General features: G+C 35.0%; 1 protein-coding gene across 1 annotated transcript in view; it reads right to left on the bottom strand.

Moving 5' to 3' along the window:
- LOC145692912 (ATP-binding cassette sub-family C member 4-like) overlaps positions 1-17,261 on the bottom strand; it is a 116,805-nt gene extending 99,544 nt beyond the window's left edge. The window contains exon 1 of the mRNA XM_081768466.1: positions 17,160-17,261. Coding sequence (XP_081624592.1) covers positions 17,160-17,242 — 83 coding nt within the window. The 5' untranslated portion in view covers positions 17,243-17,261. The remainder of the gene's footprint in view (positions 1-17,159) is intronic.
- Between the last annotated feature and the right edge of the window lie 430 nt (positions 17,262-17,691).

The following is a 17,691-nucleotide window of genomic DNA, read 5'->3' as shown; positions in this document are numbered from 1 at the left end:
AATACTATGTGACATGTGTAATTAAATAAAATTCTATTTTTAAAAAATTAAAAAAATAATGCAGAACATTTTATTCGGTTAGTCACCTTATTTAATTAGCAAGTCCATTCTCACCTCTTTGATTGGAGTAAATTTGTCTAATACATGCTGGTTGAACTCTGGTATTCCCATTGTCAGGTCTTTTTTGATGGAAAGCATAACAAATGGTGATAACCTTTTTTGGTACATTCAATTCCTTGAAAGTGTCAATTCTTTTCGATGTGGAAGTTTTGTAGATTCACTAAATATTTTTTCTAGATTATTGCGAACAATTCATTCTAGCAAACCCAGTCCTTGACACTGATTCAAATTCCTCTGCAGCGTAGACTGAAGACAGTTCGTGGCAGAGATTAGTGTTATAAAAAAGAATGTAAATTGAACACACTTCATTCACAGTTGATCTAGGAAAACTTAAAATAAATTGTGGAAATGTATATAGTGCATACAACATTACTGCCATAAGATGTCCTGTAAATTTAAAGTTTTTTTTTTTTTTTGAACACTCCTGAATTGCACTTTGCTTAAGCCTTAATTGTAAGTTTTTCCTCAGTTGAAAGCTGGGTATTTTTTTTGTTGTTGTTGTAACTTATTTACAGAAGTCATGGTATGCAATTCATTCAGAATTTGTAGTTATTTACAGAATTAAAGCACACACAATAAAACTAAATCTAATAACTAATAACCAAAACAGCTGATACAAAAGAGATACTGGTATATGAATTGCGAATATCATATATTCATCCATAGCGCTGTCAACTGGCCGGCTTTTCATTGACCTGGCCGGAAATATTGCTGTTATTTTGATTAAAGCCGGTGACGGGTACAAACTTCTCACCAGCCCCTTTATATTCCTTTTTTTTTTCCAATTTGTATCTAGTTCGAAGTATAGATATTGAAAAGTAGCTGTCATTCTGTAAACTCAAAACTGTTACCTTTCACCATCTATCAACGATTAATATATTTTGTTCACCTGTTTAGAAAATTTTAGAGGTGATAGAGACTGTATCAGGGAAAATTTGAAATTTACTTTCAAGGAATTTTATACATTTATTAAGAGTGGAAAAGGACTTCTTAAAGCAATTTCCTATAGTTGAACTAGAGACTATATGTTTAAAGAGTGAATTTCATTTTCCAAATCCAAAATTATCACGTAAAGATTATTATACTTTTGTTTATCTGTTTCGGTAATTTTAAAGAAATGGTAGTTACTCGTAAATACAATAAATTGATCAATGCCGATTGATCAATTTCAGTTTCTCATTTATACCACAATGTATCTATTAAGTTTATTAGTGAATTTCTAAGGACATACAGAATATATGTGTTAATGCACTTTTGTTCACGAAGTACATTTCCTTTCCATGGATAGGTCCGAACTAGGGATGGCAAGAACCGGTTCCTGGTGGAACCGGTTTTCGGGTCTGAACGGATCCGGTTCTAAAAGATCCGGTTCCGAAACCGATTCTTCGGATCCGCTGGAACCGAAACTTTGGGACCATCCCTACGCTAAACCCGAGCTGCTGGCAAGCTGTGAACAGTATGTTAGATGAAATAGTGGAAGCGACAGGCAGGCGCCCAGGCGGCGGCAGCTTGTCTCCTTTGGCTAAATAAACTGGGTAACTGGCAAACTCATTGGCTAAACAGGCAAACTGGCCAACTCATTTGGCTGAACACCCACTGGTGGACCAAAATTTTTTTCTGGGGGCACAAGCGGGTCTGGGCGGGGAAGGCACAAGCGCATGGTCCTCTTTGCATTATTTTTGAAGGTGAACTTAGTGCCTCCTTTACGGGTCTTTGGGGGCTTTCGGATCCAGGTCTGGAACCGGTTCCAAAGATCCGGTTCTGGAACCGTCTGGAACCGGTTCCAAAGATCCGGTTCTGGAACCGAGTTTTCAGATCCAGATCTGGAACCGGTTCCTAAGATCCGGTTCTGGAACCGGGTTTTCAGATCAAGACCTGGAACCGGTTCTTCGGATCCAAGTCTGGAACCGGTTCTTCGGATCCAGGTCTGGAACTGGTTCCGCCGGAACCGGAACTTTGTGGCCATCCCTAGTCCGAACAGAGATACTTCACGCTGAGACCTATATCATAGATAATTTTGAGAAAGTGCCGATTTTTTTATTTTACAGAGTTGGCAACCCTATTCATACATCAACACAAACACACAACATGTGCGTAAAAGAAAAAAACTACATTCCAAATCATTGTCTTGGTTGTTACGCAATGCACGATGAACACAATATACTTCCACATGAGGGGAAACAATATTTATCAATGTCATACGTTCTGGAAAGCAACCTTGAAACCCACCAGATATAGGAACAACATGTTAGCTGGGAGGGGTCCAAAGTACTTGAGGAAGGTCCAATGCGTCTACGTAATAACGAACCTGTCTTATACTGTACCCGAAAAGATAAGTAATTCTTAATTACTGCCACCTATATTTTTAGAAAAAATGATAGAACGATTACTTCTATAAGAAAAGAAAGAGTACATGATGAGGCGTAAAACAAAATATTTAGCTTACATCAATCATTTCTCTGTTAAACAAGTATAGTTCGTTAAGAAAGTCTAGAAATGCTAGTCGAGTTTCGAAATTTTGGGGAGGTCCGGACCCGGTGGACCCCCTCGTGGTTACGCCTCTGAGCATTGTTAACTAGTCCCAAATTCAATGTGGCGTTCTCCACCATACAGTTTTATCAGGAGTATAAAATATACTTATTTTATAAAAGAAATATGTATATACTAAAATACTATCCACAGATTCTGCATATTGACTTATTAATATTTGGTTCACAAATTACTGTAGAAGAAACCTTCATTATGTATATAAGCTAAGAATTAACTTATAAATGCGGATTACTTTAATTTGATTTCTACTCTACTACATATTTTCTTTCTTATTTTGTAATTCTGCTATCGCTTTTTTAATTGCCATTATATTGATTTGCTTCAGTATAAGTACCGTAATTTAAAAATATGAATGCATAAAAACAAATTCCATTTGTTAATTGCTAGTGAAATAAAATTCAGAAATCTTATTTAGCGCGAAAAACCTTCTCATTCACTGGAAACCGTGCTGTGTTGCAGAAGCACTGCAACAACCAGACCCTTTAACTTCTGAGATAGGGGAAAGGAGACTTAACATTTGCTCCAATTCCCGCGCTGAAGGAATCTGGTCGTTGTATGGTCGCTGCAACACAATATAAATTAGAGGCTCTGTGACGAATTATTTTTCGCTTTTTAAAACGGATTAACGAAACGGACAGTTACAGAAGTAAAAAAAATGTTATTTAATGTAAATATGGGAGTATTAGAAAGTATTTTTCTGTTCTTTACTATTCTTGCTAATAATGTTTTTTCTTGAAATACTTTGGTCGTTGCGCAACGCTGCAACACTAACATTAGCCGCCACTGGTCTTGACGGTGGCATAGATTCCACTTCTTCAAATTAATTTCAGGCTCAAGCAATAGGATTTATTCTTAAATTTCAAAGAAAACACGCCATGTTTACTGAAAATCATATATTGTTCATGAAATATGAGATAAATTCATCAATTTATTCTTGACCGCCATATATAACAAAACATCAACATCAAAATATAAAAATTTTTACGAAAAACATTGAAAATCATGTTGTCTCATTACGTAAAAATTGTGTTACAATTTAAGGCAGGTACAGGTAAATACGCCATGTTAAGGGTGTTGGACTTTTTATGGCCTCAATTTTCATGAAACACAAAGAACACATGTGCGTTGCAGAGTAGTATTTTCTGCGTGTAGAATAAACGTGGCAATGATGCCACTCACTTCTGTGTTGTACCAAAGGTAAAAGAAAAAAGCGTTACAAAGTTGCGTATTTACCAACACGTGCAGGTAATTACGCCAAGTCTAAGATACTACCAGAAACCTGTAATAAATCTTGCGACTGTTTACGTGGTCTGTGTTATACAAACTCAAATATTACTACACAACATGGCTGAAGCAGAAAATAGAATAACCAAAGTACAAGATGAAGATAAAAAATTAAAATATAAAAACCATAATCTCCAAAGTTGAAGTTCCAAACTTAAAAGTTTTAGTCCATAAGAAGATAAACAAACAGTGTCGCTGTACTGTGACTTAAAAAAATAAATAAAAAACTACACTGATATTACATGGAACATGTGGGACAAATGAAAACATCTTTGTTTTCTGCAGTCAGTCCTGCTCAAGCCCTGGGGTATTAAACTGCACCATGCTTAGTATTGATTTATTACTCATGGAATCACAAATACTGAAATTACACTTAGAAAACAAAGTGTTCCTGGACGGACACGAAATAAGGCGTACATTGCTATAAGCGATCGGTGATGTTCTCACTTAGCATGGCACTAATAACGGATTCTTACCTCTATTGAAATAATAACTTCCTTCCACAGAACCTTCCCGAAGCAAACAACACTGCACGGCGTAGCGGTCTCAGCGCTGTCTCCCGGAGTATTCGTCAAATCCGACTTGTCCAAGACCGTGGCACATATTGGAGACGAATTTTAGCGGATTTCGTCGGAAACATCCCAGGACTGAACACTTGTCGTATTTAGCTGCACTGGCATATATACCTGTAGTTACCTTATATAAATTCGTAAAATGTCAACTTGGAGTTGATTTTACCCCACTTTATTCTCTTATGCTTCACAGATTTCAATCAGAGAAACAAATATATCCGTACGCCTCTCAGAAATCATAAGTCAAGTTTCAGTAAAATTTTACGCCAGTTATCGTAGAACAGGCAAACCACGAGACGAGATGAAACGAGAAATAAGATTGTCTCGTCTCGTAAATTTTCGTAAAATTCTTGTTTTATCTCGATCCTCGACTAATTCTTTCCGGCGTAGTCTCGTGTCGTGTCCTTTTTTCAAATTTCTGTACAAAATGTATTCCTTGATTTCTTTCCCTTAATTTGATCTAGCAGTTATCAGAATCCTTTCGTGTCACTAGAGATCTGTGTAAGTGTGTGATATAACATTTTAATCATATGTATTATTGAAATACATTGTGAAACGATTTGCATATCTTTAAACGTTGATAAATATCTTCATTATTTTCGTACAATCACTTTATCCATTTCGAAATGTGGGTGTGAAGAAGAATGGAGAGAATCAGTTGGGTTGAGCGGAAAACGAATGAGAGAGTGTTAGAAATGATAGGGAGAAAAGAACAGTTTTAAATATTATTAAGAAGAGGAGGAGAAACTGATTGGGACATTGGCTAAGAAGGAACTGTATCATGAGGGACGTGGTAGAGAGTATGGTGCCAGGAAAGAAATGGAGGGGCGAAGGAGATTACAATTAATGAACGATATCAAAATAGAAAAATCGCACGTGAAGACGAAGAGGTTAGCGGAAGACCATGGAGCATGGAAGCTTCTCAGTTGCGGCAAGTGACCTGCCAATAATGGAAGAATACCTATGATGATAATGACTTTATCAACTTATATTTTTTTTAATACTATGAATCAATATCAGTAAAACAGTCTTTGAGATCTAGAACTTACGTGAATTAGTATTGTTCAGGTCTCGTTTCGAATTTAAAGCTGTACTTCTCGTCTATTCTCGTGTTATTTTCGAGACGAGAATCAAGGCGAGACGAGAAATCTCATCTCTTGGACAATACTATACAAAAGTATGTTGAACTAATTGGCAAAATCTAGCTTTCTCTCTTTAATAATAATAATAATAATAATAATAATAATAATAATAATAATAATAATAATAATAATAATAATAATAATAATAATAATAATAATATTCGAAACTAAAAACAGAAAATTACGTAATTTGCTGTAACTTATTAAATACATACGTAAGTAGATAATTATAATGTTCCTAAAAACATGATAATACAAACGAATGAGCAGGAAACGGTAAGAAAAATCTAAGGAAGCAAGATTATCAAGAAAATACTAGCGTAAACTGCGTTTTCAGTGCAAACGTTGCACGACCTGGGTCAGCAAACTGATTTGTTCTAATGAGTCATAATACTGAACAACAGGAAACTCGGGTTGAAAAAGTCCCATTTCTTTGTCACCGTATGATTCATAAAGCAAAAACCGTTCATGCTTTTGTTTTTGTGCAAATTACCCTTTCAAGAAAGTTTGCAAATTACCCCTTCAAAAAAGTTAGAACTTCAGTAAATGAAATACAGAACTATCTTATTATTGCAGTGGCGTATTTTGTGGGCTACCATACCTACCGGTGGTAGCCCTGGAATATTACAAAATAAAGTTTTTATAATATAAACCAAATTATATTGATAAGTTTATACTTTAGAATCTTCTTTCAATGATACAAGTTTTTGAGAACTGTATGTATTTAGAAAGATCCACTAACTTCTTTGCACGCAGTCTGTCTCGCTAACGTAAAAGGTCTTCGATATGTCGACGCAGCAGAAACCACTCTCTAGCTACTACAGCGAGAATCGTATCATCGCATTCCCCTTCGCTCCATCTCCACCCACAGCGTACGAACGGACTGCCAGGTAACAGCAGTTACCTCTAGAGAAATCGGCTTCATGGGCGTAAGTGAAGAGTAAAGGGAAATTATATGTGTAATGACAAGGCATTTTGGGGGTCTCTAGGAATTGTCTCGGACACCTTGAGCCTTGTTCCGCAGCAGTTTGCGACAACGCAAAGAAAATTTTGAGATAGTTGGCTTAGCTGTTATAAATACTTGTTTCATTATTTGCATTTCGTTGCCAAGGCTCTTACAGACTGAGGCTCCTTCGTTGGTTAATCGCCTATTTCAGGGTTCTTTATTACTCGGACAGCTTCCATTTACTCTGCTGAGTAGGGTTACCACCTATCCAAAGCAAAATGTAGGAATACTTCATGGAGCAAATGAAGGTAGAAATGTACGATCGTTTTTCCCTAATACTAAAAAGATAATACGTATTTTTGCTAGTGAAGAGAAAATCATATTTATCTACTTGATTAAAGGAAAGTATTGTAAGATTTTTTTCTTATTTTGAAGACTATAATAACGTGGAAACCAAACTCCAATAATAATAATAATAATAATAATAATAATAATAATAATAATAATAATAATAATAATAATAATAATAATAATAATAATGTGCAGGTGTTATAAAGGTAAATGGTAGCCCAAGCCATCATACCAGTGTACGCCACGGTATTATTGATATAATAAAATGGTGTATGCTCAGACTGTAGAGACTTTTATAGTGAGTTTGTATCATTGCCATTACATTTGCATAACGTTTATCTTTTGTTTTAAAAAATAGTTTTGTGTGTGTGAGTGTCAGCAAGTTGAGCACCAAGAGATCCATACAAGACGGTCCTCCGGAATTCGTAAAAAAAGACAATATAACAGTAAATTGTGTTTCAGTTGTTGTGTAGTTAGTGCAAATAAACATTTATTCATCTATCACAATTAAGCTGTTTTGTGAATATTTATTCATCAACAGACAGAAACACAGACAAATAAGGATAATGGAATCTTTAAACTGAAATGCTTCCATTCAAAGTTGCCAGCCCAAGGATTTATGATATTTAATAGTAAGCGCCATCGAACAACCAATCTATAGGGATATTAATACAAATTCTGAGTAGGAAATGTGCACGATATTGTTCAAACGAATTACACCAATTTATATTTTTATTCTAAACTAAAAATCACATACTCTTTTTTGTCAGTGAATAATTATGTTTTTAGAATGAATAATTAAGGAAGATAAATTACCTTGTTTACCTACGTTATTTCCATCACACTTATCTTCCACTCATTCATCATTGTTATTTAATCCTTCTTCTTCCCTCCTTTTCCTTACATGTCAACTTTTACCCTTTAACCTGTGTTATTACGCCATATAAAGAAAGATGTCTATGAAATTAGAACGTCGAACTCAAGAACGAGTGAAGCTCAATGACTCACACTTAACTACCAACTTAATATGCTTATTCATTAGCTCTACATAACAGTGCATAATGATTACAGTATAGATAAAAATAGCAATTTGGGGCCGTCCACATATTACGTAACGCTCAAAGGGGGGAGGGGGTTCAGCCTTGCGTTACGAAGTGTGACAAGGGGGAGAAAGGGGGTTTACGTTTTCGTTACGTAACGCATGTGTAATTGTTGTAATTTTTATTCTCAGATTTATATGCAATCATTTAAACAATGCATCAGTTCTTTCCTTTTTATATAAATAAACTAACAGAATATCACTTCTTCCCACAGGGAGAACACGTTTCATTTTGGACATAAAGGGCTCCAAAATTGTCACCAATCAACTTAGAGACCTCAAAAACTATGAATTCAACACAAATATTGGTCATTTTCAATTATTTTTACATGTCATCCACGTTAGGAGTACTAACGGGGCTGAAATTGGATTTAAACTGCATCGAAGTGTCACTGTTCATCTCAGCGACCCCGAAAACTTTGCATTCGACACTATATCGGTCATTTTCGATGTCTCCCCCTCCCTATCTTCCAAGTTGCACCTTCAAAGTGAAATGATAAAACCATTTCAGGCTCAAATCTCATCTATGTTGAAAATCTGATCGAGATCGATCGGGTGGTTCAAGAGTTATTTAGTTACAAACATAGTCACTTTCATGACTGGTGAAGAGCCCTGCGTGTATTACAATACAATAAAACTCAGTTTTATGACTACCGCAGCATTGCATTTACAGCATACACTTTTCTCGAGTTAGTTGTTAGTGATCCTAACAAACTTTTGAAAATGCCTTCACGTACCCACTCGTATCGCTATTTCTGAGAATATTATTTAAAACTTTTGATTTGAATCATTATCCACTCTATTCTTCTAACAAGGGGTCTCCCATGTGTAACAGAAGACATTCTTTTTCGTGAAATAATATTTTCCGAGAAAGGAACAATCCACGATTTGCAGACCAAAATAAGATATTAAAATCCTAATTCGTCAGATATTCATATCGCACTAAATTTTTTTGATTTGAATATTTCTAAAGAAATCGAGTTTATTTGCATTCTCGTACTGATTAAGGACAAGAAGAATTTGAAAAGGGAAACTGCAGTCCAAAGAAAATGCTCGAAAACTTGTTCACAACCGAGATGTCCCTGTTCCTTCACGTGTGCAACCACTTCGTCCTCCTGTGGTCGACGAGGAAGAGAACTTCGCATCGTTGACAGTGGCGAACTTTAAATGCACGAAGCATCCTGGATCCCTGAAAAAGAGGTCGATGTCATATTAAATCTTGTTTCACCTGCATCTTCCGGCAGTATTTCTTCCTTGCCATCGTCAGTGACCTCAAATGATGGGTGTGATCTCCTTGGGAAAACGACAGTAGGTAGTTTTGAAGAATTAGGACTGGTTAATTAAACAACCTTACTGGGCTAAAATATTATTACGGCTCTACCATTTTCTAATTCAGTACTTTGATTTGTTGGCGATAAACATTACAAATATATTCTGAATTCAAGCATTTTGTAATACAAAGTTCTACCATTAAAAATATTTTTTTCGTAATAACCCCCAAAATAAGCAAAATTGCTGAAAAAACAAAAATCAAAAAGTGTTACGTAACGAAGGGGGTAGGGGGAGGGGCTCGATCTTGCGTTACGAAGTATGACAAGGGAGAGGGAGGGGTAAAAATTGGTCAAAAATAGCGTTACGTAATGTGTGGACGGTCCCTTTCTTTGTTTTAGAGCTAGTGTAAATATCAGGATATTTATTAACTTCGTCTTTAATCCATCAGTAGATCAATGGGAAAGTTGAACATTCAGGAGATCTACTGCAAAATGGTTGACAACATAGTTTTTAATAAGAAGAACGAACACGTGCCAGGTTCCTGTACTTGATACAATTTTCAATCGTCTTAGGTTTTAGTTCAATTTGCAAGATCATATCTACCGCACTAAAAATAAAATAAAATAAATAAAAATAGATTTTTTCTAAGTATTCCAGAATCTAATGCTCAGAGAGGAGGATTTTTTCATACATGAATAACAACTGATCTTATGGTAGGAACTGATGTAATTTAGGTTTAATTAAAGCATAGAAATCACGTAAAAATTCTATTTTATAAACTTTGACTACATTTGTAGACAAGTTTTGTGTAATATGTAAGGAGAAATTCCAAAGTTCAGGTTATTACTAAAGATACAGGTGCGCACTCTATAATTCACGGACGTCTCTAAGGGGGACATGGGAACGTGCCTTGTACCCCTGTTTCTTGTGTAGGAGATTAAATAGACCAAGACCAAGGGCGCCCATCAGGGGGGGCAAGGTGGGGCGCTCGCCCGCTCTAAGAGAAAATTGTACTTGGGAATATCGAAAGCCCAATAGAATTTTTTCATTAGTTATAGCAAAATTTGAAACTATATTTGAAACCTCGCTTATATTTGCCCCCTTGAAAACTACAACATGGGCGCCCTTGACCAAGGCTAATAGCACTTCCAAAGAAGGAGGAGGAGGAAATAAGAAGAACACTGTTGTAATGCAAATGTAGCTATACATGAAACTTAACATATCTTAAAGATTATATTTTTTTTAAAAAAAGAGTAATATCATATCGCTAATCTCAAAATTTTAATCCATTTTCTTTCTTCTTTAAAGAGAGATTTCATTACCCTTATTGTTTAAAAAATATAGGGTCTATGAACTTTATGTATTATGTAATGTAATGCAACATATACTATTACTTATCAAGATCCACGGTGGCTCAGTGGCTGCCCTTCCCGCTGGTCTAGTGGCTAGCACGTGCGCCTTTGGTGTACGGGGTCCCACGTTTGATTCTCGGTGAGAGAGCCTTTGGAATTTTAACTGCCCTCGATGTTTCTGTGTTCGTGTCCTGTCCCTGTCGTTCTAGGTTAACAGAAAAACGACTTAAGCGAGTAAAACAGGCACGTTCGGTGAATCAGTTAACTTTAAAAAAAAAAAGTGGTAGAACGCTCACCTTTGGTGCTTGAGATCCTTGGTTGATCCCAGCTCGCGCCAAGTAAGCTCTGTGGTGCGTGGTTTTTCTCGGGGTTCTCCCGTTTCCTTCTACTTTTTTTCATTCCATCATTGCATTCATTTCTCATCATCACCGTTTCGTTTAGCCAAGCCGGCATAACCGTAGGACGTAACGGAGTTCATTTCATTTTCATTTCACTACTAATTTCCAACTAATACAATATTTATTGTTTCTATCTATTTACTTATCGTATGTTAGCATCGTTTCGTAGTTTTCATCTGTTGTATCTCCTGCATATTGTAACTAATAATTTATTAATAGTAGTAGAAGAAAATTACCAGAAAATAGTTTCAGTCATGAGTAGAAAAGAGTATCAAATGTAATGTTCAATGTCTATATGAATGTATTTATGAGGGAAGGACAGGAAGTAATACATTGCAGGTAAACGTGCTTTAGAAGGAATTGAGAGCTAAGCTGATGGGTTTTTGCCCACAGAACTCGTTAATGATGTGAAGCTAGTGGTTCAATCTACGAAAAGTGAAGAAGATAGTACCATTCGATATGTAGAGATACGAAATAGATTATACGCGTGTAACAATAAACGATAGGTTCTGAAATAAGTATTCACGAAAATTAGTGTGTTGAGAAGAATAGGAAAACCTAGCTAGTTGGAAGGAAAAATAATAAAGGGCATTGGCTATAATAGGGAAAAATATAATTGGATACAACTGAAATGAGTTTAGAACATCGTTGGATAAAAAGTATAATCTGAGAAGTGGCGAAGTATGCATTAAATTTAAATTACTAACTTAAAATTGTGTAATTTAAAGTTTTCGAACTTAAAATTTCTTTTCTTTTACGCGATGAAACTAGATACTTTTCTAGAACCTGCTTCCATATAAATAGACAGATCGTACAGCGTGTAACGGAACCTTGAACATTATTCCTCTATATTTCTTGCACCAACCTATAGAAGCGTAGGCGGAATAACCGCGCGAGAAACTCAAGTCCAAAGATTCGCTGTATAGTACCATTCTGTCTACATTACAGAGTTGCCAATCTAGTTTATTTTAAACTTGATTTGTAAGTACCAGAAAGAGACCTAATTTCCTTGCATTTTGAGAGTTATTTCATAAGAATTCTTCAGTGTATTTTCAATTATGAGAAATTAGTTTTTTTTACCTAGTAACAGCAATAGGGTTCTCCACACAAAAACGAACGTGGAACATATCTTCTGAATTATAAGTTGACAGATTTATAATAAAACAGATTTGCAGTTAAAATACATTTCCTAACAGCTGCTAAAGCGGTCCTATATTAAATATCCAATTTATATAATTTATTACCAATAAATATACTATTTAAGTAAGTGAGTTACATAGTTTACGTTGAAAAATTGTCCACACATATATGTGTAAACGTGCCATATGAGGTAGATTTTATCCCCTTTCCCCTTATATTTGATGAATTGTAACCCCAAACAATGGGTTATTTCTACAAGTGGAAGGAAGATACATACAAAATTTCATTAAAATTGGATAACTTTTACGAGATTTATCGTGGAACAGACGGACGGACAGACACGCAAATGCCAATCGAGTCAAATATTAGAAGCCTCTCTAACCTCGCTGCAATAAGAGGATAGGGAATTGCTTGATACTCTGCACTGTCTTTTAGTAGAGTTCATTTGTTATATTGAGTTTCAGCTTTAAAGGTTAATATGTTCTGAAGGCTAAACCATCTGAGAAACACATTAGGCGATAATAAAGAAAGAAATTTGTGTAGAAAATGTCCCTGGATCCTAGGAGGAATGATTAGTTCTTCCTTTTCATCAAGTTCAGTGTTCCTTTTTATCAACCAGGCTCCATGAGATAGGGATTATAGATTAAAAAGCGATTCATTTCACTACTGATATTTGTATCTGAGGCTAGTAATCTTACCGTGGCCCTGCGTAGCGTAGTCACTAACACTCTCACTTTTGCGAGCGAGCTGTCCTGGGTTCGATTGTTGGTAGGCACTATCGGTCGAAAAAGTGTTACTTTTCAGGTCAGCCATCCTGAGTGGGGTTTTCTCGGAGTTTCTTCATTCACGCCAGGCAAATGTCGGGACGGTACCTCACACAATGATCTCAGCCCGCTTCCTTCTTTTCCAATTCCCCAGGCAGTATGAGCCGCGGTGGCTCTGTGGTAGAGTGTTCACCAATGGTGCATGGGGTCCTTGGTTCGATCCCAAGTGAGCTTTGTGGTGGACAAACACCATGTGCGTGGGTTTTCTCAGGTTTCTCTCGTTTCCTCCCACTTTCTTCATTCCACTATTTCATACATTTCTCATCATCTCCGTCTCCTTTAGCCTAGTCAGCATAACCCTGGGATGTAAAACTTAAAGATTTCATTTTTTCCCCAGGCAGTGCGATCGTCGAGAAACGTCATCTCTCACACATGACGGGCTAACATGGCCATAGATGCGAAAAGCCCAGAAATCTAATTCCTAATCCTAGTAATCCTACTGGATCTGTATCTGGAACTTCGAGCATTGAAATTAGACACGTTAACCAAATTCATAGCTTAGACTATTTGCACCAATCATTTTTTTTTTTTTTTTTACCGTAGTAAACTTACAGAACACATTGCGTCTACTTGTATAGCTGTCGTCATGTCGTGTCATTATTCTTTAGACAAAAATAAAAATATCATTTTTTCTTTATTTTTGCTTGCCATGTGAAATCAAACATAGTGCCGTATTAGAGTTCTGTATCCTTTCTCATCAGGATTTCTTCTAGAAAATTTTATCATGGGGATCTCTAAATGTGAGAGAGCTGTACTCGGAGACTATTTGTTGATGAACGCAACTTGTACAGCCACGAACATAAATAAGTAGATGTTGGAGCCTTAAGAAATAAAGACTCTTATGTGTACTTATTTATGTTCGGGACTGTACAAATTTACATAAAATCGAAATTTAATTTAAAAGTATTTTAGCTCCAGGGAGGGAGTTAGGCTATTGCGGAGGGAGTGAATCCCTGAAAATTTATCTAAAAGAAACACTGCTCTTCATTTGCTTTTCTCAATCATACTTCCAAAGAGTGTATTATTTGATAACCTGAAACAGAGCTTTTATAGCCTAATAGTGTTTTTTTTTTTTTTTAATCAAATGTATAAGTTTACGTTGCTTGAATATTACAATGACGCTGTCCTAAATCTTCCACATCACTGAAAACAGGTTGTATCTGGAAACTTAATATTATGTTTGAATACTAAGCCTATCTAATCAAATTTCTGACTTGGGCAACGTGAATCCTGTGAATCAAGAACGCACCATGCTATGGACATCCATGAGTTGTTTCTATGTTGACATGTCTTTAACAATTAAGAAATGAATAAGACGATACTTTCTACACTAACTTATCTCAGAAATGCATCAAGGGCTTGCTTGCAAATAAATTTTCAATTAGGCAGACAGAATTTTGCGCACTAACGTGACAAGTTTATTTTCTTTATAGATTGATAGCTTGTATCTTCTTACCATGATAACATATATTAAGACAATACTGTACCACCCTCACCTCAAAAAAGCTTCGTTTAACACCTATTTCACTATTAATTTCTCCACTGTACATATAACACCTTAGCACTGACATAATTCAAATCGACATAAATAGTCTTGGACCGTGTGAGAAATGGAACTTTTATTGTAAGACATATTTTAGTTTAACAAATAGCAGTGTCACTTGTATTTGACAGGATTTGGTTTGTGTGATGTGATATTTTCTTAATTAATATTGAAGTCAGAAGTGGTATTTATCCTTGTTTTAATAGAGAGATTAGAATGGCTATGAAATATAGTCATGGGACACTTAATTGACTGGAGAAATTAGCTTCTCGCTATCATTATCATCTTTACTCCATAGTGATCAAGATTTAAACCAGAATGGTTGATCTCTAAGATAAATGGATTACGTAATAGGGTTGTCAACCGTCCGGTAATTTACCGGACAGTTCGGTTTTGACCTCGTCCACTATCTGGTACAAACTCAAAACTGGACATTAAATGTCCAGTAATGTTTCCTCTTACTAGTCTTATTTTCTGTTCTATTCAGATTATTTTGGAGTGACGAAAGGAATCATTTGTCGATGAACATGGTTAAAGCAGAGCTTGTAAAATTCTCTTTGGTATCGACCTGTCTTGCACGGAATTTGCTGAAGAGTTGAAGACAAGAAAATTTATTGAACTTATCAAAACTGCTAAGGGTCAATAAAAGTACATTTTTAAGAGCTTAGCTACCACTACTTCATCCTCAGTCACATCTTTCAATTAAATAATGTATCCAGATCCACTAAAAGTATGTAGACATTATGAGATATTACCATCCCCAGCGAAGCTGATAAGACTTATTTTTCAAGTATATTTTATGCATGCCATAATTATATTGCCAATTATATTTGCTTTTCTGTTTTAAATGCGATGTTTTTTTTTTGTTTTTTTTTTTTAACGGTAAACTACAAAAATTGCATATGCTGACTCAACCAAAACTAGAATAAGTAAGTTTAATACATGCTTTAAAAGTAACTAAAGTTATTAAATTCGAGCTCCGAATCGCTCAACTTTATGTGAAATAACCATTTTTAGGTAGTTCACATTTTTAACAAACAATGTCACAGTCTTAAGAGTATAAGTTCGGTATTTTTCCATTTTCAAAAGTTGGCAATCCTATCAAAAATTGTTTCTTTCGCAACAGTTCTGTAACTAGCTGATTCCTATCAGCAGGGTTTTTTATTGTTTTTTTTTTTTTAACTTTTATTTAAATATTTATTTTGTCGCAGCTTTCAAATTATAAATAGCTCTTGAGAAATTAATATCAAGTCTTAAGAAATTAAGCAAGTGCAATATCATGTGTAAGAGTTGGCGTAACATAATGATATAACACATTGTCAATATTTTTTGAAATGTTTCATATAACTGCTTTATTTACATCCTGTTTAAGCTCTTATGTAGTGTCTATCAGAAGTGATTTCGTATCGTATATACAATATTTTCAAAATATTAAATTAAAATTTCCTCCCAAAAATATAAATAAATAAAATGTCTCCAAGTTATCATCATCTTCCCCCAATAGGCTAATTACAGTAAAAATATCCCCAATAGGCTAATACAGTGTAAAATGAGTTTAAGTGTATACTATTGAGGATATAAGACGTGAAAAGAAAAACGTTAGTTTTTATTAGTATATGGTAATAAAAACTATGTGTTTGATAGGTAAGAAATTCTTAGAAAGCGCTTGAAAAAATTTAATATTGTTTAAATAGGCAATATAACTGTTCAGTAACTAATCTTTATGGCATTCAAAAGATAAATAAACTTTAAAAACTTACTGAACGAAAAATTAAAAAAAAAAAAAAAGCAGTGTTTATTATATTATTGCTTAACTTAAGATATGTACTTAATAAGATAGAAAAGCGGGCAGATAAATTATACCTTAAAAACCTCTTCAAGAAGTTCACATTGTTTAAACAAGCAATAAACTTGTTAGGTAATTACTTCTATCGTATATATTCACAAGATAAATAAAATAACTTTTAACAACTTTAAAAAACTGAAAACTGTTGATGTACAGTACATTTTATTATTTTTAATTTAGAAATATCTATGATAAAGAAAGAAATGTATCTTATTCATAAAACTAATTAATTTGCCTTCAAGAAAAACCAACGAATCTGACCGAGCCGGATGAGCAGTTCAGTGTGTTATTAGTAACAACAAATTTTAAATTGGTTGCTGCGCCGGTGGTAAGAAGTGAAGAGGTACCAATTTTGCAAATAATTATCATAAATACTACTTTTGGCTTTCACCATTATATAACTTAATAGAGGAATACAGTGGCGGTTTTAGAAGGTAAACGCTGGTGAGCAGCCAGACCCCAGACTATGATAGGTATATCATAGGTATACTCTTTCAAAACTACATAAATAATAGCTTAAACTATTTTTGTCACTCAAAATCTGGGGGCCTAGGCCCCAAGCCCCGGGCTGCAACCTCCACTGGATAGATATAAGTTATTCATATTGCTTTGTTTCTGATTGTATGTAGCCCCTACAGTGCTTTGTGTTGGCTACTAAACACGTAAAAAGACTTCAGTTATTCGTTTTTGAAAGATTACAAGAATATAATAAAAGCTTACCAGAAGAAAATGCGAGAGATAACGTTAGCTTTCTTCCACGGATGTTGTTTCTCAACTTTCTTAGAGTAGGACATGACGGCCATGCTTCATGGCCCATGTCTGTCTAGAAACTGGTCTACAGACAAGAGCTAACGCGTTATTTAAAATTTATCAGAGTGTGCTGAGAAAGAAAACAGTTTGTGACACGAAAGGAACTAAAACAGGAAAGTAGTTTGCGTAAGGTACACTATATATGTATGTTTATATGATTAAGTTATCATGAAAATTTACACACTGAAAAACATTTATCTAAAAATGTTACTGGGTTCACTTTTCTTTATAAAAAATTACAGAAAAGCAGGCTTGCGGTGAACTTCCTTGTAGAGACCGTCGGAACAAAATGTTTCAATAGTGGGTGTATTTATTTTCCCTTAAAGTGAACAAGAAAGTATGCAGTACTAGAATTCATAAATTGAAATCTAATATAACCACTTTGTACTCTACAATTCATTCCTGATTATTTTTTAAAAAAATAAAATCAATAGATGCAACT

Source organism: Thermobia domestica, chromosome 8 (assembly GCF_964235325.1).
Source record: "Thermobia domestica chromosome 8, izTheDome1.hap1.1, whole genome shotgun sequence".
Classification (NCBI taxonomy): domain Eukaryota; kingdom Metazoa; phylum Arthropoda; class Insecta; order Zygentoma; family Lepismatidae; genus Thermobia; species Thermobia domestica.
The sequence above is the reverse complement of the archived record's forward strand: the minus strand, read 5'-3'. Positions and strand labels throughout refer to the sequence as shown.